Genomic DNA, 22,988 nt, shown 5'->3' on the forward strand with positions numbered 1-22,988 from the left:
CCCCGTCGCCGCTTTGCCGAGCCGGGCTTGCCCCCTCCCCGCTGCGGGGCCGTGCCTCGGGGGGCTGCTTTGCCACCGCAAGTGCCCGAAGGGGGAGCGTACGCGGAGCCCGAGGCCGGGCCCGGCGCCTGCTCTGGGCGCGGCCTCGTCAGGCTGCGCAGCGCTGTCGTTCCTTCCCGCCGCTCCCAGCCCTCCTGCCTCTGCCCGGGGGCTGTTTCGGGGGGTTCCTGCGGTCCCCCGGCCGTGCGGGCCGGAGGGGGCCGGGGCCGGGTGGAGGGGACGGAGCGGGGCTCGCCGCGGGCGCGGAACGACTCGCGCCGTTGCTGAGCTGGAGCGGTACGAGCAAAGCGGCGTCGATCAGTCAAATGAGCTGACAGGAGAGAATCGCCGTGGTCCAGCGGACTTTGCGCGGGGCAGCTATCCCTTTCCAGCGAGTTCCCGCGTGTCCTGCAGGAAGCTGCGCGCACTGGGCAGGGGGGTGAGCCGGGGGGCTGCTGCATCCCCCGCTCCCTGGCACGGTGATGCCCAGCTCCCGTAGCGGCGAACGCCCCTGCCCTTCCCGTGCGCAAGGCTTTACGGCTGCAATCCAGTGCTCCCTAAAAATTTGCCCCACCTTCATCATTTCCCGGCTGTCTCCCTTTAACACACATCCTTAATTTTTTATTAAATACTCCGGTTTCCTTGAAATAAGTTTGCAAGTACGGGCCACGCCGATGCTTGAATTTTCGGCAGGGGACTCGGGACCCCAGAGCCTTTCCAAGAGGAAGCAGCTTGCTCTTTTTTCCTGGGTTTTTTTTCATTTTTCTTTTTTTTTTTTTTTTTTTTGAAGGAGGTAACTGGCACTTCATTTATCTGTGGGTTTGTTATGACTCTGGGCTAACAGATACCACACTTAGCAAACTCTCACTCCTCACTAATGGAAGATACTTTAATCTAATTGCCCCGTATCAACCAACACCGGAGCCTTGAGCATCCTCCTCCCACGGCAGCGCAGGCTGCTCTTCCTCCGCCGGAGCGAGCGGTGGCTCCTGGGGATGCTTCCCCATTTCCCAATTCCCGCATGGCTCCATGCCCAGCCACGCCGGGACCGCGGGAGGTGGGAGCCTGGGAGGACTCACAGACACCAGATTTACTCGTGTCAACCTCGCCTCGGGGTGCCAGACCCCGGAAAGAGTTGAGGAGGGGAAATGCAAAGGAGAGAGGGTTAAACCACAGCGGTTGGGAGGTGGAAGTTGCTGGAATAACGGTGCCGGATTGGGAAAAATGAGGTGTGAAATCTGCAGTGAGCCCCGGCTCTTGGCTGGTCCAACGCTTGCAGCTCGAGGAGGGCGAAGGAGGGCGATGCTCCATCTTGGCACCCCGTCGTGGGGTTTGGGGGTCTCCGGCTCCGCCGGTGGCCGTGCCAGGGGCTGGATCCGGCGTGAGCGGTGCGGAGGGGCCTTGGCGGCGGGATGCTCCCCCCGGGAAGCCGGTGCTGAGCCGCCCCGAGCACCACCGGGTGCTGCGGGGTTTGTCGCAAGGCCATTGAGGAGTGAGTTGATGGGTGTATTTTAAAAATCCAAAGACATTTTCTTTAAAAATGAAGCTTTAAAAGAATTGTTAAGACTCAAAATAAAAAATACATAACCCCAAAACTTGTTGCTTGCCAAAGTCTTAAGCGAGGCACTGGAGAGTCCCGTTAGTCCCAGGATTTCTGAAAGGTCCTAGACCAGGCTCAACATCACAGAGGCGCAGGGATAATATTTTCTTGAATTTGATATACTGCGGCAGCTTAGTTCACATTCTCATGCAGAGCCAAAATCTGGAAGGCTGAGAAAGGCAACCTCTGGTTTTGTTCAAAATTTAGAAGAGGGAGGCAAGGTTTGGGAGGATGAGATCTGCCAACTGGAAGGATGTGATATCCAGGAACCTTAAACCCCATCCCATCGCTACTGGCAACACTTCCTTTCTTAAATAAATCAGCTTTAAATTTAATAGGATTTATTTTTTTTCCCTCATTTATCCATCAAGTTAAAAGTAAATTTATCTTACCAATAAAAGTCGAAACATTGCTTTTGTATATTTTTATTTGAATCTCAGTCTCAGACCACAGAGCGTTTAACATTAGCTGTGAATAAAAGTTAATAATCACTTCCTAAAAACTGCATCTTTCACCATTTTGCAACATAATACAAAATTTAAGTACCCGAATAAATGTTTGTTAAGCTACATAATGACCGAAATATTTTTGCATCGAAATAGTGTGCTCTGCTGGTTAGCTAAGAGAAATGTTAAATTTACCATAAAAGCGAACTTTATCAACATGTTTTAATGGTTACCAGCTTTCCTTAAGAAAGTGAGTAAGAAGTACAAATGCAAAACAACATTGAAATGGATGATTTCAATCAAGACGTCTTGCCCGATGATTTAAATCGTCGTGAAAATCGACGATTTAAATCACTTTGAGTTAAATCAACCCACCCAGGGCTCCGGTTCCTGCATCTCTGCTGGGACCGCTGCCACCCAGAAAGCTTCTTTCATCACTTGGGCTCCTGCCCGCGGGAGCCCGAGGCTTTAAAAGGAAACATCTTTGTCGCAGACCAGCGCAGAGCAGGATCCTCTAATGAGCTCCAGACGCTCCCCGTGCCCTTGCTCCGTCTCCTCCCGGAGTTGCACTGGGAGCGACGAAGTTGGGTTGAGGCTTGGGAACAGCACGGGGAATCGGGGGCAGGAATTGTTCCCATCACCTGCCGGCGGCTCTTTGTACGCCGTGGGAGAAAGGGCCTCTTTCTCTCTCCGATTGCCGGGGAGAGCCGAGGGCAGTAGCCGAGGGCAGTAGCCGAGGGCAGTAGCCAAGGGCAGTAGCCGAGAGGTCCGCAGATGGGTCCTGGGCCGGGCTGCTTGTGTAGGTGGCTGGCTTAGGGCCGGGAATGCCGCCCAGATCCCAAAGCCCTGCTCTCCGATGGAGACAAGGAGGCGCTCGGAATATTTCTCAAGCTCTTTCAATTTTGCGGAGTTTGCATCTTATGTAAAAAAAAAAAAACAAACCCCAAACCTCAGACAAAAAGCCATCTGGTCAAAAGCTCTTTCTCGGGGAGGGGTTCCTCAGTCCTGGCAGTCCCAGCCCCAGGTCCTGGGATGCTGCAGAGGGAATGTGGTCGCATCAGGCTCCTGCAGAAGCTCATGTCCCGCTCCTCATCTACACATGTCTTTAATTGTGGCTGTGGACAGACAAGACACTAAAAACCAGTGTAAGGTACTTAGGAGCGAACAAAAGCATGTGGTACAAAGCCTTCTGTCAGTACAGATTGCCTTGGCTGAGTCCGATTTGTGCAGAAATAATCCTGAGGTTAAGGCCGGTCTGAAATTCATTTGGCAGCTCTGGAGATCATCTCTCCCGTCTGGTGGTGGCTCCCGAAGGCGTCCCTGTCGCCGTCTCCTCTCGGTTGTGCGCCCGCCGTGCGAAGCCTCCCTGCGAGGGGGGTCCAGACCCGCTCAGACTGGGGGTGACGCATCAGACAAGGCAGCAGGTTGGGGGCTTTTTGCCCCCCAAATCAGATCTGCGTGGAAGGGAGCTGGAGCAGGACAGTCCTGTGTCCCGGGGGGCTGGGGGGACCCCGAGGGCTGCAGGAGGTGTCGGGTCTGGGAGAAGGAGCCGTCAGTGCTGGCTTGCGTTTCAGCGAGGGTTTTGCTGCTGGTTTTGTTTTTTCTAAACAATATATCTGTATCCAGATTGGCAGTTGCTCTAGCACATTCATTTTGTAGAAAGGCATCACTAAATGGGAAAAGAATAATTTATACTGACATAAAGCACCTTTATTTGGTTATAACTATCTACATTAAGGGGGTTGGATTGCTCTCACCGTATCAGTATGGTGTAGTTGAAGCTCTATTACTCGTATATAAGCTATTCCTGGCTCTGCTCCTGATTTATTTGACTAGCAGAGCTAGGCTGGGTGTGTCTAGATTCATGTTGTGTTGATATCAGAAAATCAACGTTTCTTTCGTAATCCAAGGTATGTGATGTAAATCAAGAGGGCTCCAGGGAAGGCAGGGGCATTTTATCAGTGTAAAACGAGAGGAGAAGTGAGCCCAAGGGGAGGATTTACCAGAGAACGTGCTTTTATCATTTTACGACCTGTTGATTTTACTTTTCTAACAATTACTCAGAAGTAGGAAGCAAGGAAAAAATAGACCTGCGCCTAGATGAAAGGGAAGTGGGAGAACCAGGCTACTTGTTTGAAATGTAAGAGCTTAATATATACGGGAAGGGCGGCTTCCTCCCACACGTTGCCTGGAGCCTTGGCAAGGACCTTGCTCATCGCTGCAGGAGTCTCACAGATGAGACAGCAACTTCCAGCACCAGACTTGGCCCTTTAAACCACGCCGGGGAGCTCGGGGATTCGGTTTGCCTTTTGGCTTCGGTGGGTGCAGCCCTACCCCGCAGCCACGCACCCATTAGCAAATGGCGTTTGCAGGGGGGCCGGTGCCCGTGGGGCCGCCGCGGCGCTTCCCATCGCCGAGGGACGTCACCGGCGCGCTCCGGCAGCGCGGCGTGGAGGTGCAAGGGCAACGGTGCCGGAGAGCTTTTGCCGGGGAACCGACTGCCGAGGCGCCTCGACCGGCTTTTGAGATGAGACCAATGAGATGAGGCCATTGGCCAAATTGGAAATAGCAGTTAGGACTAATTACCTGCAGGATTTGTTTTTAAAGAGTGATGCTGGGTTTGAATGGTGGAATAATGATCCCGCTTAACGCTTCGGTGGGGTTTCAGGCTTGGGAAGCGCGGTTCAAACAGCAGCTAATGATGCTCTTGGCGTCAGCGGCCAGGTAAAGGTGGGCTGCCTGCTTTCTAGAGAAATGCTGCCAAGAGCTTGGTTAAATATGCCTAAAATAAGCTGATCCGACTCCCCAAGACTTCTTGTTAGCTTCCTAGCTTGCTGTGGACATGAAAGCAAGACTAAAACCAGCCAGCGTGGCTCAGCTCACCAAGGTAACCCTCGTCGGCGCAGCCGGTTGCCCCCCGGCCCCCAGCCCGTCCCAGCTGGGCAAGGTCGGGCAGGAGCGCCGGGCACGGGCAGGCTCAGGAGGGGGTTTAAGCTGTTCTGCTGCCCGGTCTGGGTGAGCAGACCCAAAGCTGCGACTCAGAACTTGACTGCCATCAGTCGCCTGCCCGTCCCCGCCGGCTGCCTGCTCCTGCCTCCAGAGCCCCGCTCTTACCCCAGGTCTCTCTTAAAATCTCTCTCTGCCGTGTCCGGTGCTTGGGACCGAGTATTTGGCCGTGGAAGGGGTTTCTCACAGGGATGGCACCAGGCTGGCTAGGCACCAGGCTGGCTAGTTGCCGGGAGAAATAAATCCATTTGTAATTAGGGAATGACGCCCACCAATTTTCTGGGGGTGACCACATCGGGTGCTGTATAATCTGAATTCGGGAGGAGGCAGCGGGACGGCTCTGCCCGAGCTGGCGTTCAACGGCCGGGGAGAATGTGGCAGCGTGTTCGTGTCAGGGTTAGAGAAACAGAAAAATACCCACAGGGTTATTATTGAGGTCCAGGGTGGAGCAGCTCGCTTGTGCACGCACCATGCCCGCGCATCAGCTGTGCTTCTCCGGGGGCTGCAGATGCATCCCCAGCATCCGGGGTGGCGGTGGCTTCCCGTAGCCCCCGTGAGGTCTGTGATCCCTCTTTATCCCATGAGCTGGGCATCTTCCCGAGGTGGTAACGGGCTGAGGTGCACCAAGAACCCTCGGCTGGTTTTATTCTTTCTCTGGCATTCGCTCACTCGCCTCGTCCCCAGCGACAGGATGTTCCTGTCTTTCTTCCCCCGTACACGAGCAGCCTTGCTGACCTCTTCCTTATATCTCTTTGCTGGACTTGCACCAGTTTTGGTTTGCACGAGGCCAGGAAGGATGAGCACAGCAAGTTTGGGCTGCGGATTTCGTCGTGCCCCTCTTGCTCCCCTCCCAGGTGGATGCTGACTGTCGGCATCCCCCTTCCCCGCGCCCTCCTGTTCGTTTTATACACAAATTGAGGTCTCGAGGGAAAGTTGTTCTTCGTATGAAACACAGCTCTACAGTTACAGGAGAGAAACCAAGTAACAATGAAAACCCTCAGGGAAATCATTTAATATTTCCAGCCTTCTCACATGGGTTCTTGACACTCGGGTCTGCGGAGGGGAAAAACTGATTTATGCCGTCAGTCGTTAGACAATGTGGAGGTGAGGTCAGGCGCGGGCATTCCTCATCTCTTCCCCGGCGCTCAGAGATCCCTTGGGCAAGGTGGAATCAAAGCATTTCAAATGGTAGAGGTCACGAGAGTGACACTGTAAGAGGTAAAAGAGCACAGCCTCCTGCCTCCTACAGAATGGCTGACGCCTATATATCTTCATATTGCCATTGTTTCCGCTTGAAAAATTGCATGTCGTTTGTTTTACTTTTTCCTAACCCTCCTCTCTCCTCAAACCCTCTCGATTTTCCGCCGTGATCTATAGGAATCGTTTGTGTCAAGGCTGACGATTATGTGGTACGGAATTTTTATCGGAATGAAAGACCTAAGCCCTAAGATGGGCTTTAGCCAACAGGTGTCTGGTCTTTCCGCAGCCTCGCCGAGACCCTGGAAATTAAAATCACATCTGCCCTTTGGGAATGTTCCTGCGCTGAGTTGTGGCTGCAACGAGGGCCTCGGGTCGAGCGGCTCTCGGGCACGGCCTCGCGATGCCGGATGGCGGAGCACAGCGGGGAGGTACAGCGGGATGCCGAAATGCGGTCTGGTTTGGCCCCCCCAAAGCCAATACCCCACCAGGAGCCCAAGGAGACGTCCCGGGGGGCTGAGATGCTGCGGTGGGCTCCAAGAGTTTGCGTTTGCTGCTTGGGTCCCTTCTTCCTGGTGTTCCCATGGTTGTTTTCATCCCCATCATTTGTTCCTGGCAGGAAAGCTCATGGATGAAAGATGGGAGGGACCAGGTGGAGGGACCCTGGTCTTGGCAGACATGGGAGGGTGTCTTCTGCCCTTGGTGTCTTCTGGGGGTGCCACAGCCTTGTGACACCTCTGCAGGGTGGCTGAGCCCCTCCAGGTGCCTGTTTGGGGAGAAGGGCCACGGGGGATTTCTGGGGTTGGTCCCAAACAACCGTGCTGACAGCGGGACTGATGTCCTACCACAGTACGGGGTGAGCATGACAGCAGTCCGAAACTCCAGAGGAAATTCAAGATAGTGAAATATTTCCAGTGGGAAACTCCTTGGTAGGAAATTTCCTTCTGTTGGGAATTAGGAGAAACGGGCGTTGCAAACCCCATGGTCCCTGTGTTCGGTCCTGCTAGTTCAACACGCGGGTGTTCAACGAAGCCGGAGAAGGGCTGAGCATCCTTCCTTCCGGCAGAACGTCGCTTAGCTGCACCTTCATCGGCACCCCCGGTGCCTTTGCTCGGGGGGCGGCGGGGAGGAGAAGGGTTCGGGCTTGAGCACGCAGCAGCAGGGCTGCGTCTCCTGACGGCTCCGAGGTCCCCCCATGCCGCGTCCCATCCCCACTCTTCCACGGCTTCGCTCTTAGCTCAGCCCGGAGGAGAGGAGAAGCGTCTCTACAGCCCCCCGAGCGCGCGGCGAGGGGACGCGTGTGGCACCGGTCGCTGTAGGGACCGTCTCTTTTTCGTGCCGCTGCGGCGGGGTCCTGGCTCGAGGCTCCAGCTCCCGGGCGCTGCCCCACCGTGGGGACCGGGACATGGGGAGGGGGAGCGCGTCTCGGCTGTGGAACAAGCACGTTCTTGTCAACGTCCTCACTGGCAGCGCCGCGGGCACGAACCCACCGGCGCCGCTAACGGCTCGGATCTGCGGCTCCTGCTGGAGCCGGTGGCGTTTCCATGCGAAGACCTTGTTCATCGCGGGTGGTGGTGCTGCTGGTGACTGCATCCCCACGGCTCCCATCCCCAAAAACCCCCCGGGACCCCTCCCGAGACCCGCTGCGGGGCGAAGGGGGACGGGGATCAGCTGGCCCCGCCGTGCTCCCCTGCGCCGGGAGGGTTTCGATAAGGCTGCGGACGTCAGGCTTAGGTTTGCAAGGTGGTGGTGTGACATCAGCGAGACGCAAATATTTGGCCAAGTGCACCCTGAGGTAAGCCGGCGTCCGGCGTAACCGCACAGCGTGCCCATATGTTATTACTTATCCATCAGCCTCTTTGAGTAACGACGTACAGGGCCAGGGCGAGGGTTGGCTTTTGTCAAAGCATATATTTCAGCGGCGTTTAAATAAACTCATCGAGCTTGCACGTCTCGTGAACTTTCCTATTCCATCTGTCTGCGCCGAGCCACCCGTGGAAGGAAATGGATGAGGCCTTCAAACCTTCGCCAGTGCCCGGAAAATGAGCCAGTCCAGTTAACAATAAATGGTGGCCGGTTGGAGCACACATGAGCGGTCTAGTGAAGACGAAAAGAAAGTTGAGCTTAATGAAGTCCCCGCGCCTGTGTCCCTGCGTGTGGACAGGAAAGGACGGGTGGTTTATAACTGTTTATTGGAGTTAATGGTAATAAATTCCTCACTTGTGATGCATTAACTTTAATGTTTTCATTACGTGATGATTTAGGTTTTCCCTTTTCACGTTGTAAATCATGTTGTCCCGGTAGCACAGCAGGTCGAATGTCTGACATAATGTTATGTTTGGGGGAGAGAAATAACAGGGGAATGAGTTACACAGATTATATATTTATATATTTCATACATTACGCCTTTTTTTTTTTAGAGGACTTTAAAAAATCGCATCCTGGGGAAGCCTGCGGACGGGTGGACGGGTGGACAGACAGACCGAGCAGGGATAAGCGAGATGCGGCTGCGAAGGGCCGGTTTCCATAGCAACTCCCCAAATCCACTTGGTGCGGAAGGGGGTTTTTTCCCTCCCTCTTTGCTGAGTGTGAGCCCTTGGCTAATGAGCTGTGCAAATAGATATTGAGATTTAGTGGTTTTTATTTTGCAATTATAGACTTAGTGATTTGGAAGGAAACTTTTGGGCCAAAGGCTCTGCCTCCTCTTTGAATTTTCTTTTCTTTTTTTCTTTTCCTTTGGCAAAGTTGGTTTAACTTCAAACTTGCTGTTAAATTTTCCAGGCAGAATAAAAAAACACCAATAAAACTTCGGAGGCTTTTTTTTCCACCCTCTCAAGCTAAATCCCAGCCCAACCTACAGTCAACTCTTCGCCATTGACTGTCTCTTCTCTTGTTTGCTTATCAATCATAAAAACCACAGTCACGGACTCCTCTGAAAAAACGATGACAAATCCAACACTAACACGGCGTCTAACAAAGGTCTGTCTGTACGGCCCCTATTTATTTGCGTTCGGTCATTAATTACGGGCCAACGACATTAGGGACAACGCAGTTAATTAGGCACCGTTGAACCCCAGGTGAGAATCGCGGTTTTCTTGGGCGACTTCCATGGATTTTCTGTTCGCTCCTGGCTGTCAACGCTTGTCAAAAGCCACCGCCGTTGCCTGGGACCAGTTAATCTCAGTTCCCGCCTTCAATACTGGTCTGTACTGGCTGCTACAAGAGAGTGTTTAGCAATTCCCCGCCTGTCCCGAAGGTTGCTCTGGGTTTAGCCGCAGTTTTTGGATGGGCTCTTTGAGTTGGGATGCCTCGTCGCACCTGAGGGCTCCTCAGCCTGAGGACGGCTGATCCCGAAGCTGAACACAGGGATATTTCACTTGATAATTTCCTCTCGATGATTTGTTGCCATTGATTTTCAACTGCCTCCTGCTTGCTGACTAGCTTTCAATGTAGGTAGTTATCCCGGGGTGGATGCCGACACTCTGAATTTTGCTTACTAGCCTCTTCTGAAAAGTCAAGCTGAAGTCCAAATAAATCTCTGCCGTGCCTTCCCTTTTCTTCATCTACTTTCTTATTTTCCTGCTCAAAAAAATGCAATAAAATTAGTCTGGCGCAAGATCTATTTCCTATGATCCATGTTGACAATTGTTTAGTTCCCCATTTTCTTTGAAATAGTTGCTCATTTCGTTCCCGTCGTTATAAATGATCCCCAGCCGCTTCCAAGGCGCTGAAAGGTTTGGCGACATTCCCGAGGAGCGGAGGCAAGTGTGCCCGAGGGGCACCGAGGGCCTGGCAGCCAGCGAGGGGATGTGCCGTGAGCCGGAGGCGGCGGCAGGGGCCGGGGGACACGCTGATGGACGCTGGCTCCCCTCCCGCGACGGCCTTTCTCCTCCTGCTCCGTTCGGTCGGGACGTCGATCCGTGCCCGTCGCCGGCTTCTTCGCCGGGCTGCAGCGTCTGGAGGGTGCCGAAAAGGTCCTGCCCAGCTGTGCCAGATGTGTCCAGCCTCCGTCAGCCGGAGCCTGGAGCCAAGGGGCCAAGCTCGCGCCCGTCCTCCCGCGGCGGACTGGACCGGGGGCGTAGATCTTGCTGGTGACTTTGGGGGAGGATGCCTGGGAAGAGGGTTTGGGGGACCTGTGCCCGCGGGGATCGTGATGCGAGAAAGCAGAGATGCTTTCAGGATCCTCTTGATCTTGGAAAAAGGTAACGGTTTAAATGCAGGAAGCGTTATCCGCCCATCGGAGACCGAAAGGAGCGTGGCTCACAGACAGCTCCTTGGTTTTGCCTGTATGAAGCTTGTGTTTGAAGAGACCCACAAGCGCCGCTCGGCGGTGGCCATCGGGGCCGTTAGCCCCCGCAGCCACGTCCCGGACCCGTTCGCTGTGGCAGGCTGTGGTGGTGGGCGAGATTTCCAAAAGCTTTCAGCGTTTCCCCAGTCCGTCTCGCTTTGAAGGCAGCAGGAGGGGTTGTTTGTCTCTTTCTGATTGTTTTTTTCCTCATTAGCTTCAGTGGAAAAAGAGCGCAGCCACCACGGAGGGCTTTGGGAAATCACAGCCGATTGTGCTCTGCTTTGAAATGCGTTTGGGTGTTCCCCGCGAAGTCCCCGGGAGCGGAATCCGCTCTTGGCACATTCGAGCGTGGTGAATAAGCTGGAGGACGGGGAATTAGCTGTAACCGTCGTGCCTCCACGCTTCATCCCTTTGAAGAGCCGGTTGATGTGACAGCGTGGGCACCGACGCGGCCCCCGGGCGCGTTTGGCTGCAGCTACTGTGACATTTTGTGCAGCTGGTGTGCGTGACTCCGAGACCAAAGGGGCGAGAGCTGAAATCCAGAGGTCCTTGAGGACGCGGCGAGGACGGGGCGGGACGGCAGCCGAACTCCTAGAAACTTCGCCCAAAAGATGCCGTTTGGGCAGCAAAGCCAGGGTGACCCGGGTCCACCCCCATGCCAGGCTGGTGCAGGAGTGAAGCCTCCGAGGTTGAGAGCATCCTTCGGAAGCTCCTGGGGGACGCAAGTCACAGTAAAGTTTGAGGTGCGATAAGGAGGGGAAGGGAATTTGCTGGCGTCTGCTCCAGCACCCGTGAACGTGGGTCTCTGGCCCCAGATTTCTCCCACTCCTGAAATGCTACAGCTTTGCATCCTCTGCGGAGAAGTGGTCTCCAGGATTACGGCACAGAGCTATCCCCAGTGCCACCGACGCGCCGCCCTTCTGCGGGAGGTGGAGTGAGGTGTCCCCTCCATCGGGAAATTCCTCCGCAGGAAAATCCTTGGGGCTGAGCGGCTTGCAGAGCCCTTGGGATTCGGGCTTGAGAGGCTGCAGGTGGACGAGAGGCCACGAGGGCTTCGAGGTGCTGGTGGCACTGGGCAGCGCTGCCGGTACCAGCCGTCTGCCGGCCAAGGGCGGGCTGGGGGACACGCCGGGGTGGAAGGGGCCACCGAGACCATCCAAACACAGCCGCAGCCCTGCCGCGCCGTGCCGGGAGCGACCGGAGGGGGGCTGCGTGTCTGGGAGAGCAGAGACATCTCTCTCATATTAATTTAAGGCCTTTTCTTTCTCTGTTTTTATAATCGGTGAATGGCCATTAGCGGTTGGAACAGATGACCGGGTGACGGGCTGGCTTTTCCGTCACTTGGGGTCCCAGATGTGGTGAGCTGGGGTTTACCTGCCAGCCGTGTGGCTGCCTGGGCAAATAAACCCTCTGCCCTTAGAAACCGGAGAGCTTTCTGGAGCTGGGCTCCCACCTAGCCTCGCTGGTCCTTTTGGGTGTCCGTTGGGACGGTTTAAAACAATAAAACCCCAGGGACTGTCTTTGCAGGTTAATTTAGCTATTTGCCGCTAGCAAAAGCCATCTGGCTTGTCATTAGGGGCAGGCTGGGGACACAGGGAGGGACGGGACGCCTTCGTGCCACGTTCTGTAAAACTTAAAATTCCCAGAGCCCTGTGCAATCGAATCAGCCCTCGCAACCCCTCCTTAATTGCATTAGTTTGTCTGAGCAGCCACTGAGTATTTAAGAAGGGGCTCTCCTTCCGTTCTGATTTTTCTGCTGGGAAACTGAGGCACGGTGTCTCTTGCAGCGCGGGAGAGATTTTGGGCTCCCGACGGTGCTCTGGAGGCGATGCTGCAGCGGTGCCCCGGCCCCAGCGAGCTGCTGGCCCGGCAGATCCTGGCACCCAGGGCCACAAATAACCTGAAACACGGGATCTACACTGAAAGGTGACCTCAGGCAGGGCAAGGCACAACCGGGAGGGCAGTAGCTACCCCAGCGTTCCCGCCTGCTTACCGGCAAACGCCGGGAAATGGTGGGCGAAGAAAGAAGGTGCGGGGCTGGAAGAGGTTGTTCCCGGCTCCCATCGCCTCCGTGCTGCTTCCCTGCTTCGGCCGCTCTTTGTGGTGCCTGAAAGGTCCTTGCACTCCCCCAAATCCCTCTTGGCAACTGAGGAAAGAGCAGAAAGCACATCCCGAAGAGGACCAGGATGTCCGGACACATCCCTGCCGCGGCTGAAGCGACAGCAGCATCCTGCACGCTGGCGATTTCTGCAGCCGGTGTTCTTGGGGGAACGGGGGCAGAGGGAAGCCCCATGCTGATAATGTACTGAAAGTAAATGAAATTAAATAAGCGAAGCAGCACTCGCAGCTCCTGCCTTCCCCCCCGGGTAATTCAATTCGAGCGCTCGCGCTGATGGGATCTCGCCGGGGCTGCCTCCGTCACCCTGCTGGGGCTTGGATTCCGAACGTCTAAATAAAAGTTTCACTCAAGCATTTTTTATGCTCCTGCCAGCGGGATCAGCGAGCTGGCGTTGGGCACATTAATGTAATATTCATACTCGCAGGGTCTCCCTGTGCATCCGGCAGCACCATCCCATTTTCATAATTATAAATGTCCCATAAAATGACATTTAGATTTGCATTAGCAAAAGGGGTCGGGGCTTGGACTTGAGAAGACGATGTGCCTTTTTACAAGCAGATGCCCGGCACTGCTAGAGAAAAGCCTGAGCACGTTTGTGCGGGGCAGGTGCTGGAGAGAAATGAGATTTCTCTGCGCGGGAAAGGGCCGTCCGCGTCCTCCGGGCATTGCAGAAGGGCAATCCCACGGTATCCCCGGCTTCCCCTAACCTGAATCGTCTCAGACAGCTCGGCACAAGCCGAGGATTTGACCTTTGAAGGATCCAGTTTCCGGTCACGAGAGGAGACGGACGCAGGGGAGCCTTTCCACCACGCCTTCGCGTGTCTTTGTGTCTGCCGTTCGCCCCGAGACCCACTTACGGAGGATTTATAGAGTTTGCAAAGTATAAAACACAAACCCAAAAATAGCCCGTGAATGAGGGAGGTGACGGGGGACGGATTGGGCCCAGAGCTGGGTGTTAGCGAGACACGCTAAGAAAACAAGAGAAGCTTTTGTGACCTGGGGTTCTGGGAACAGGGGAGGTGACTAGTGGCATTTAGTTAGTCATTTTTTATTGTGTTTTAGTACAAGTTATGACGGCAGGAGATGAGCAGGAGAGGAGAGGGAGACCTCAGCAGCAAGCCGTGGCTTGGGGACGCCCTGACCCCGATGGTTTTGGGGAGGAGGTGCAGCCATCGCCTCGTGCAGCCTCTGCCACAGCCCCTCCGCGAAGTGCCGCGGTCCGAGTCAGACCAGACGCCGGACAAAGGGATGGGGTTTTCCAAGTCCCTAAACCTGAGCAGAGCCCGCCTGCTGCCCAAGGCTCCCGGGGATCCAGAGAGCCTTGGCCGGGGGGTCAAGGGCTGAGCAGGGGTCTGCGTAGCTGTGGGTCGTGGTCCTGGTTTCCTTGAGGACTTCTGGGAGCCTCGCAGCCAGGATTGGGAACAGCTGGTGAGATCATGACAGAACGTGATTTTCACCTCCAGTGGCCGGGCAGCCTCTCTCAGGCTTCGTCTGCGGAGAACGGGGCTGAACATGCGTCATGGGAACGGGAAATCCCAAGGTTTGGCTTCGCTTTGCTCTCTCTAGGACTGGAGGAGATCACACTGAAGCCCGTTCAGGACACGGGGAACGTTCTGAAGCAGGGATATCTGGAGAAGAGGTCCCGAGGTAAGGCCCGACAAGTACGACATAAAGTTCGGGGATGTCACCTCAGAATTAGCAAGAATGCAAATTTTCAGATGAAGAACAAACAGGAAAATACATCTTTTCTGCAGATTTGTCTGTAGGCACATGCAGAACCTTTCAGGCTTTTCTTAGGCATCATACACACAGAGAGGGCACAGCCCTTATTTATTCTCCTTTGCAGATCATCAAACTGCATAAGGATTAAACCCCAGAAATTGAATTAAGCAGCAGCCCAGTCCTCTAAGGCAAGATGTGCCCTTCTAACGGGCAATACCTAATGAGGATAAAATCCTGGTGAAGACAAGGTAGTTCGTAGCATCACACACATTAGCAAGTTAAGATAAGGACTGTGAGTCAGCCTCAAGTTTATCTTGATTTTACTGACTCCTGTGAAAGCTACAAATTATTTCCTCATCACTCAGATTTTATCTTGATTTATTTACTGTATGACAGGTGGTATGAGGCAAGAACAGCCTTTTTTTTCCTCATGGCCATCAGCTGAGCTGTTTAACTGGCCCTGTGCATGTTTTAGCTTGCTCCAATTACAGAGTACAAGACATTTGCTTAAACCTCAATTAGGGAGGTTTAACCCAAAGCTGTGTTCCCTCCCAGCTGGCAGGATTAAGGCTCACGGCAGCTCAGCTCACCTGGAGAGGACAGGCTGGTTCTCCCTCCCTTGGTTGAGGTTTTGTATCTAAATTTGCTTGCCTGAGCTTTATGCCAGGAATCTGCAGGATGTTGTTGGGGAAAAAAGTCTTCTTTCCCCTAAAGATTTGTCTGAAGCATGCAATGAAAGAACAGAAATTAATTTATTTTTTACTCTTTTGCTGTACTTTTCTTCCTAGAGCACAGCTTTTTTGGGTCGGAGTGGCAGAAGCGGTGGTGTGTCCTCAACAGAAGGACCTTTTACTACTACGCCAATGAGAAAAGTAAGTGGTGAGATATCTGTCTCGCGTCCCCAAACTGTGGGTGGTGGCTGAGGGCATGGATGGGGCGGGGGGAGAGAAGGGGAGAGCCCTTGCTGAAGGACAGGCTCATATCTGACGAGAGAACAGCATAAACCGTGGGAAGGTTGTAGTTCCCTGTCAAGGCGTAAGGTGCAGGTTCTCCTAGAAAGGTAGATCTCAGCTTGCTTCCCCCCCACCCCAAACACCTTTATGGTTGTGGAACAAGAGAAGAGAGACACAGGAACAGAGCTGTGTGTGAATAAAATGATGTACGAAGTTTTCCATTAGCCATCAGCTGGGCTTCAACCCCCTAAGTGACTGTATATAATCCATGTGTCAGCGTATATAAATATTTTGCAGTCATGCTCCATCAGGTACATATAAACAGACAGCTAATATCTCCAACAGAGTTTGGCATGATTAGATATATGGCCTTCCCCTGTTCCACCCATCCAGAAACACGGCATGCTAACGGCTTACAAAATACACACATACATCCTGGGTTTACAACGACCGAGTCTGCAGCTAGGACAGGATTAAACTCCAGCGGGTCATGGGGATGAAGCTGGGTCATTGTCCTTCTTCCAAATCCTTTGTCTGAGGATCTCGAGCACTTTCTCTTTCCAAATATGCTTCCCAGCCCCTCTCACCTTGGCGAGGTATGTGCAGGGGTGTGAACTGCTTGGGCTTTCCCACCGAGCCGCTAGCAGAGGCGGGTGTTGAAGCCGAGGGTTGACATTTGGTTGTTTCTTGGGGGGGACAAGTAGTTGTCATCTTCCAAATGGTCTCCAGAAGACAGCAGGGTAAAGCAAACCTGTTATCGACGGGCTGAAATCCTTATATAGGGCTTGGCCTCACCCCTGGAAGTTTTTTAAGGATCTGCAAATCAAAAAAAGGTTAAGAGCAGCTGCCTGAACCATACTCCCACGCTTCGTCAAGAAGATTCATAAGGAAATAATGAGCTGGGATAAATAAAGACGCCTCAGATGACTGCAGCGAGGTTCCCCCTCTCTACCCTGGCTGACACCGGCCGTGCATGTGCATCGGCAAGGTCTGTAGGCCAATTCTCAAAGGCCCCACTAAGCATTTCTTCCTCTACGCCAGCCCGTTAATTCCTTACCAGCAGAATAATCATTGGCGTCGCATTTCCCCAAGTACACGGTGGTCTCCGCTTCATTATAACTGGCTCATCTCACCCAACCCTCTGACCTTGGCAACCTTTCGCTGGCTGCTCGCCGCCTCTTGAGGCTTAAAAGGGCGTCCTCTTTACTGGGTCTTCATGAAGATTTTATAATATTCCCTTTGGATTTCCCAGGGGTGGACATGCTTAGACTAAAGGGGTTTTTTTCTGGCCGTCTCCCGCTGACGCGTGGTGTACCTCGCTTTCCCTGTCTGAGCAACGGACCTCTGCACCACCCGGCAGTACTGCCGGCTTGCTAAAAACACACAAACTCCAGATTTAGCACGTTTCTCTTCTTCCAGGCAAGCAACCTAAAGGCACCTTCTCCATTGAGCACTACAGCGCCCGGCTGGCTTCCCATCTGCGCAAAGACTCTCGAAAAAGATGCTGTTTCGAGTTAATCTGCCCCGGCAAACGCACCTATGAGGTAGGAACTGGGGGGAGAAACGGACCTTCTGTGCTGGTTTGGGGGCAAAAGCACACGCTCCCGGGTCTGGGGTGCGGGCTGGACCCGCAGCCTCAGGGCGGCTGTGAATCTCCAAACCCGCTGGTAAAACAAACCAAATGGCACCGCAGGAGGTGCCGATGCTTCTCCTCCTTGGCAGATCGTCTCAGCACGGACCTTCCCTCTGCACTTGTGGGGCACAAGGGTTAAGAGAGAGCATGGGTTAGAAACAGTAGAGGATTGGGTTTGGAAAACCTGTTTTTAGATAAGCTGTTCAGAGCCAGGTTAAATTTAAACCTTCAATTTGTTGAACATCCAAGGGAGAGCCTAAAAACTGCTGTAATAAAAAACCTGGCCCAATCCACAAACTGTGCAATGAGAGCCTTCCCGAGCTTCAGGGAGATTTGGGATGTAGAGTCTTGGTTGAGAGTCAGTATGGTATATTCAGTGGGGATTGTGGTTTTCATCTGAATTATTTTAATGAATTAGGCTTGACAGCCTTCCTCTGGGATAGTCTAGCTTTGTTCCGCTTCTGTTTCCCTGTTTGGAATGGGGAGATAAAGAAGTGAAATGACTTTCCTAAAGTCACAGGGTAGAGAGCGGCAGATCCAGGATCTCCATCCCCTGTTCCAGTTGTAAATCTTTTTTCTTCTTCCTACACGCAAGAACCAGCACAATAACGGGTGAACCTCTCTCCAGTTCACAGCCCCAAGCCCAGCAGAGGCTGAAGACTGGGTAGATCAGATCCAGTTCCTCCTGAAGGGTGAGTCTGGCCGCGTGGTCCAAGCCAGCGTGCCCGCTTTGTTTGGGCTGATCCTGGCAGCATCATCCCACCCAGCCTGGGCTGCTCCTTCCAGCAACGGGTGGGCTTGTGCAATGCTGAGACCTTGCTGGGGTCCCAGTGTCCCCTCTTAGCAAAAAGAGACTTTCTGGGGCTTTGGTCTTCCAAGCAGGTGGTTAAAAAGAAGCGGTGGTTTGGAGCCCACGGGCGTTTGGTTTCGACTTGAGAGCTTTTTGGCTGCTTTTAGAGGATAGCTGTGTGCGAAGGCTGCAAGTGTCGCCAAGTGGGGCGAGAAGAGGGTGGGAATCGCTCCTCACCGCCGGGGTTGCAGATCTGCTGTTCTGTCCTTGGCTTGGGGTTTGGCTTCGCCGGAGTTGTTCCAGTTTGAGACCAGCAATGCTGAGACAAGACTCCGGCCTGAGGAAACCCGCTGGAAGCCATAGGCAGCTGCCCAGGAACGGGGCCAGGCTCAGTTCCTTGAGGCGCTTGTTGAATTTGGCTTTGTTCTCTGGTATTTGCCATCCCTTCTTGGGCTTCTCCTTCGGTTTAGCCTATTCTCGGCTTCCATCCCATTTTCTCTACTCCAGGTGCTCGTGGGCCAAGCAAGGGGACAGTTCACCCCCGGCCAGCTCCACAGTGAGCACAAAGTGCGGTGGCAGAGGCTTTGTTACTGGATTTCAACTCACGGAAAGTGCCAGCATCCAGCTGGTACTTCGATTTGCTCTGTTTCACCACGCTTTTGCTTTCTCCGGCCAGACCTGAGCTCCCTCACTATCCCATGCGACGAGGAGGACGACGAACCCTGCAATGACGTGGACAGTTTGGACTCTGCGAACACAGCATCCCAAAATACCACCCTGAATCAGGATGACCCAAACATTGAGATGGAAGAGGATGACATCTATGAGGTTTTGCCAGGTAAGCGACCAAATAAGCAGGTTAAAACCTGAGCCACCCCTAGCCTTAGCCCCGCAAACATGGCAGGAGACCTTGGCCACGTCGTTGATGCTCATGGATGGGAATGAACACCTAGAGCTTGGTTGAGTTTAACGGAGCCGTAACTCAAAGGTTTGGCCCCGTTTCTTTGTTCAGACTGGCTGATGGACCACGAGAGCAAACCCTTTCTGTTCTGGTGAGGTGGAGGCTTTGTAAATTCAGGTGGGGAGGCTTTTAGAGGTTGTGGTCCGTTCAGCTCGAGTGATATTAGGTTTGGCGAGAGTGGAATCTCTGGGCTGTGTTACCTGGAAAATCAGACTTGAGATGATGAAAATGCTCCCTTCTGGGCATGCAGTCATGGCTGTAACACAATTACCGGCCCTCCAAGAGATGATAAAATAACTGCATTAAAGACCAGTGCTCGTTCACTAACAGTGGACGAGGTCTGGAGGTGGCATGGCAGCGGCTGCTGGTTAGAGGAGCCAGGAGCAATCTTCCCGGCACAGAACCGAGCAGCCTGCGAGGGTGACACGGTCTGCAACTTTTCTCACCGCTACAGCAGAAATCACGGTGTGACGTGCCCCAGGGCTTGGTCAAGGGGTCACCCGAGCCTTATTCAAAGCCTCTGCGCTGAGGTTGAGATCACCCAGCTCTGCTCCCCATCCCCGAGCGCAGGGTCCCTTGCTGTCTGTGTTTGGAGGTGCAAAATAGGTCCTTGTTTCTTCTTATTTATTTCAGAACTTTATATTTGTAGTGATTTAAAAAAAAAACAAACAAAAAACCCCCACATTAAATAATGAAGCGCACCAGAAAGCTTTACGGTGCCCGAGATCTTTGTCTCGTTCTTGGTGCTAAAGGAAATCTGCTCAGCAGTTCGCACGTGGCATCCGGACGGTTGCCGGCAGCGGAGCTGGGGCTGCGGGGCCGCCTGCGCAAAGCCTCGGCTCCGTCCATCTTTCACCTTTCCTTCCCGACCTTCCCTTTCGTTTGGGCAGCAGCTTCCTCTTCCTCCGGCCGTACCTAGAGCGGTCGCCGAGCCCCGCGGGAGCCTCCCCGGTCGCGGTCCCCGGGCCGGCGCGTGTGAGGCGTCCCTGGCTGCCCCGGCGGCTGCCTTGCGGCTACCAGCGCCGTGGGGCAGGTATTAGGCGTGAGCTGTGTGCCACGCGTGGCTAACGGTGACCCCGCCAGGAGCTGATTTAGGGACAGACCCCCACCGCCCCGTTGCCCCCGCCCCGGGATGCAACGTCTCGGGTTCCCACGGACGTGGCTCTCCTGCTCCGGCGCGCGGGTCGGTGCCTCCTGCGCCCAGCATCGCGGCCGCGCCGAGCCGGGGCGCGGGCAGGAGCCGCGGGGCAGCCGCCTCCGCCCGCGTCGCCTCCGCTCTCCGGCCGTCGAGCATCCAGCCCGCGGCGGAATCGCGCCCACGCGCAGGGACGCGGCTCGGGCACCGCGCGGGACGCCGCCGGCGCGAAGCAACGCCGCAGCTCTCCCGCCTGGGTGCGTTTTCGCCCCCCGCACACCCCAATTCCTGGCCGAGTCCAGGGCAGGAGGCGGCGGCACGTTGCGGCGGAGCGGATGCTCGGCCGCGCGAGCGGTGAGAAACCAGCCGCAGGGCTCGGGGGCAGGTAGGACGGGTCTGCTCTGCCCTGGGCTCATCCCCCCAAAGCCCTTCGCCCCCCTGGGACCCCCCCAGCAAGCGCAGGGAAAGTCCCGGTCCAAGCTGGGGTCTCCTCCGGGCCCGGCTGCCTCCATCGCGTCCCGAGTGAAAATAGAGAGAAAGAGGATGCGGGGAAAAAAGAAAGGGGCGGGGGGGGGGGAGATGAAGAGATAATTTCCTCAGCAAGTCATCGTTGTTAATGAAGTTTTACAAAAACAGATACAACCAAGGAAAAATAAAATTTCACAGGTGATAAATTTTTCCAATTTCCCTGGCAGAATTCGATAGGATTGTTAAATTAAGAGTGAAGGTGTCTGTTAGGAAGCAACGAGCAGTGATGGGTAATTTTATAGAGTGGAAAATTGAATCAAATTGCTACATTAAAACGCAGCTCCTCTGAGAATCTGCCCAATGCCCCGGCGGCTCGGTGCGGCGGTGGGGTGCACGGCCCGCCGGCTCCCGTGCCCGGGGTGGGGGGCTGCGGGGGGCTCTGGACCCCGGGCGTGGGTGCCTGGGGCTGCCCATGGGGATGTAAGGACATTTTCTCTAGGGTGGTGTGGCCGAGGCTGTGATGCTCCGCACAGGGGGGAAGCAGCACAGCCCCCAGGGTATGCATTTTTCAACATTTCTCTCTGATTCATGGCTATAAAATCCAGATATTGGCTGCGATCAAACACCCAGGTCCTGGGAAGGCAGAGCATCGCTTCCAGACTCGGAGCAGCACCTGGATGCTACAGGCTGCCGGGCTGCGGAGCGGAGGGGAGCTTCTCGCCTCCCCGTGGGTGCCCCTCAGGACTTGCACAGCCCAAAATCTGCAGGACCGTGGCCTGGACCCAGCACGCTGCAAGACGAGCCACGGTGCAGGCAGGGCTCAGCACCCCCCCAGGATTAGTGCCTTCACCGCGGCCCCCCCAGGGTGTCTGTGCCCCTCCGCGCCGTCGCAGGAGACGACGGAGCTTGGCCGCTCTCCGCCGAGGGGAAGCCGCGCCAGCCAGCTACCTCCCCACCACGTTTTCCCGAGAAAAATCCCATACAAGTTTCCCCCCCCCAGACTTTCCGCAAAAGCCTCCGTCCATCGCAGCTCTCGCAGCCCATCAGCCTCGAAGCGCTCGCCGCGGGGCGGCCGGGCGGCGCGAGGACTGGGCACCGCCTGGGGTTTTCCCCCGAGCACCTTTTGCAATAGGCACAGGGTGAGTGGTCAGCAGGGAAAGAAAGGGAAACTGAGGCACAGAGGACGGATGCCTGCCGGGCATCCTCGCATGGCTGCTGGAGAGCGAGGACGTGGGGGAGCAGCAGCCAGGACCCCCAGAGCTGCCTGAGCTGGTGAGGGGCCGTAACCGTGGCTCCCCAGTAGCTGTGCCAGCAAGGGGGCCAGCTCTGCCGTCTGGGGATGGAGGAAGCGGGACAGCTACATCCCCCCGGGATCATCGGGGCACCCGCAGCTGCCCAGCAGCACGTCCCGGCAGGGAGCCGGAGCCGGGCAGGGAGCCGGAGCCTGCAGCGCCGACCTCCTCCATGTGCAGGATTCACACGGCTTCGCTCATCTTGGAAACCCAGCGGCAGCGTTGCCTCCGTGGCACGTGTTTTCCCGCGTCAGCGCTGGCGGCCGCTTCCCAAGGGGCGCGTGCGTGTGCCGGGAGGCGCGAGAAGGGCTCTGGGAAGAAGTTTCCCGAGGACGGCCCGGCGCCGGGGTGGAAGCGGTGCCTGCAGGACGCAGGCACGGAGGCGAGCCGGCGGAGCGTGCCCGGCACGGACGGGAGGAGGGGTGGCCGTGGGGACCCCCTGGGTGCGGGTGGGGGGACCGACGCTGCCCCTCTTTGCAGGGTGGCTCCGGGGTTTTCGTGGCACGCGGGCGCGGGAGCTGGTTTGACTGCCCTCCATCCCGTGCCGAGATGGGATTAGGGGATTTGGTGCCGTCGGTTAAAGTATAAAGGAATCCGGAGGCGAAGGTTTGGGGCGCGTGCGTGGGAACGATGGGGGGAGCGCGCTGTTACAGATACGTTGGTGTTCTCTTTTACAAATGCAAAGAGCAGGCAAAAGCCACTTTCAATAATTTATTTTAAAATCAATGCTAATGAGGTTCTGTCTCGTCAGTGGCCGAGTTTTACAATAAAGTCTGATTTATTTAGAAAAGATCTTTGGTGCCGCTTCCCGTCTAATGGGGGAGCAGTTGCAGTGACCCTCCGACTCGGGATGCAATTTGTAGCTGGCAGTGGAGATCTGACCTGGTTTGCATTGATCAGCGCCGGGGCCGGGGCCGCGTCCTCGGAAAGCGCGTCGCTGCCTTGCGATCGGGTGCCGCGGGCTCAGCAGAAGACCCGGGCTTGGGTTCTGTTGGTTCTGCCTAAAGGTGACAGCAAAGCCGCGTCCCCCGAGGTGCCCCAGGGACACCCCTTCTGCACCGGGCTCCCCGACAGCCCTTCGCCAGCAGCCGTGCAAGAGGTGCAGATGAGCAATTTGCCTGAGCGTTGGCTTTCTGCAGCGTTTCAGAATCGGGTTTTATTTGTATTATTTTTATCAGGTTGCTTCTAGTCTTTACGGCTGCAGAAGGAAGCCCGGGCTGTGACGGCAGCTATTGTGGGTGCCGTGCACTCGACTTGCCCCAGCACCCAGAGCAGCTCAGGCTGGATGGGTTGTACCTGGCTTGCTGTTAAATAATCTTATTTCAACTTATTTGTGTCT

The 22,988-nt window shown here is 55.2% G+C and overlaps 1 protein-coding gene across 1 annotated transcript in view; it reads left to right on the plus strand.

Annotated features, from left to right (window-relative positions):
- Positions 1–22,988, plus strand: part of SKAP1 (src kinase associated phosphoprotein 1) — a gene marked incomplete at its 5' end in the record, with an annotated part of 152,982 nt that overhangs the window by 111,099 nt on the left and 18,895 nt on the right. The window contains 5 exons of the mRNA XM_082010633.1: positions 14,262–14,342; positions 15,206–15,289; positions 16,790–16,914; positions 17,632–17,695; positions 18,470–18,631. Coding sequence (XP_081866759.1) covers positions 14,262–14,342; positions 15,206–15,289; positions 16,790–16,914; positions 17,632–17,695; positions 18,470–18,631 — 516 coding nt within the window. The remainder of the gene's footprint in view (positions 1–14,261; positions 14,343–15,205; positions 15,290–16,789; positions 16,915–17,631; positions 17,696–18,469; positions 18,632–22,988) is intronic.

Source organism: Phaethon aethereus (genome assembly GCF_964289735.1).
Source record: "Phaethon aethereus genome assembly, chromosome: 25".
Lineage (NCBI taxonomy): Eukaryota > Metazoa > Chordata > Aves > Phaethontiformes > Phaethontidae > Phaethon > Phaethon aethereus.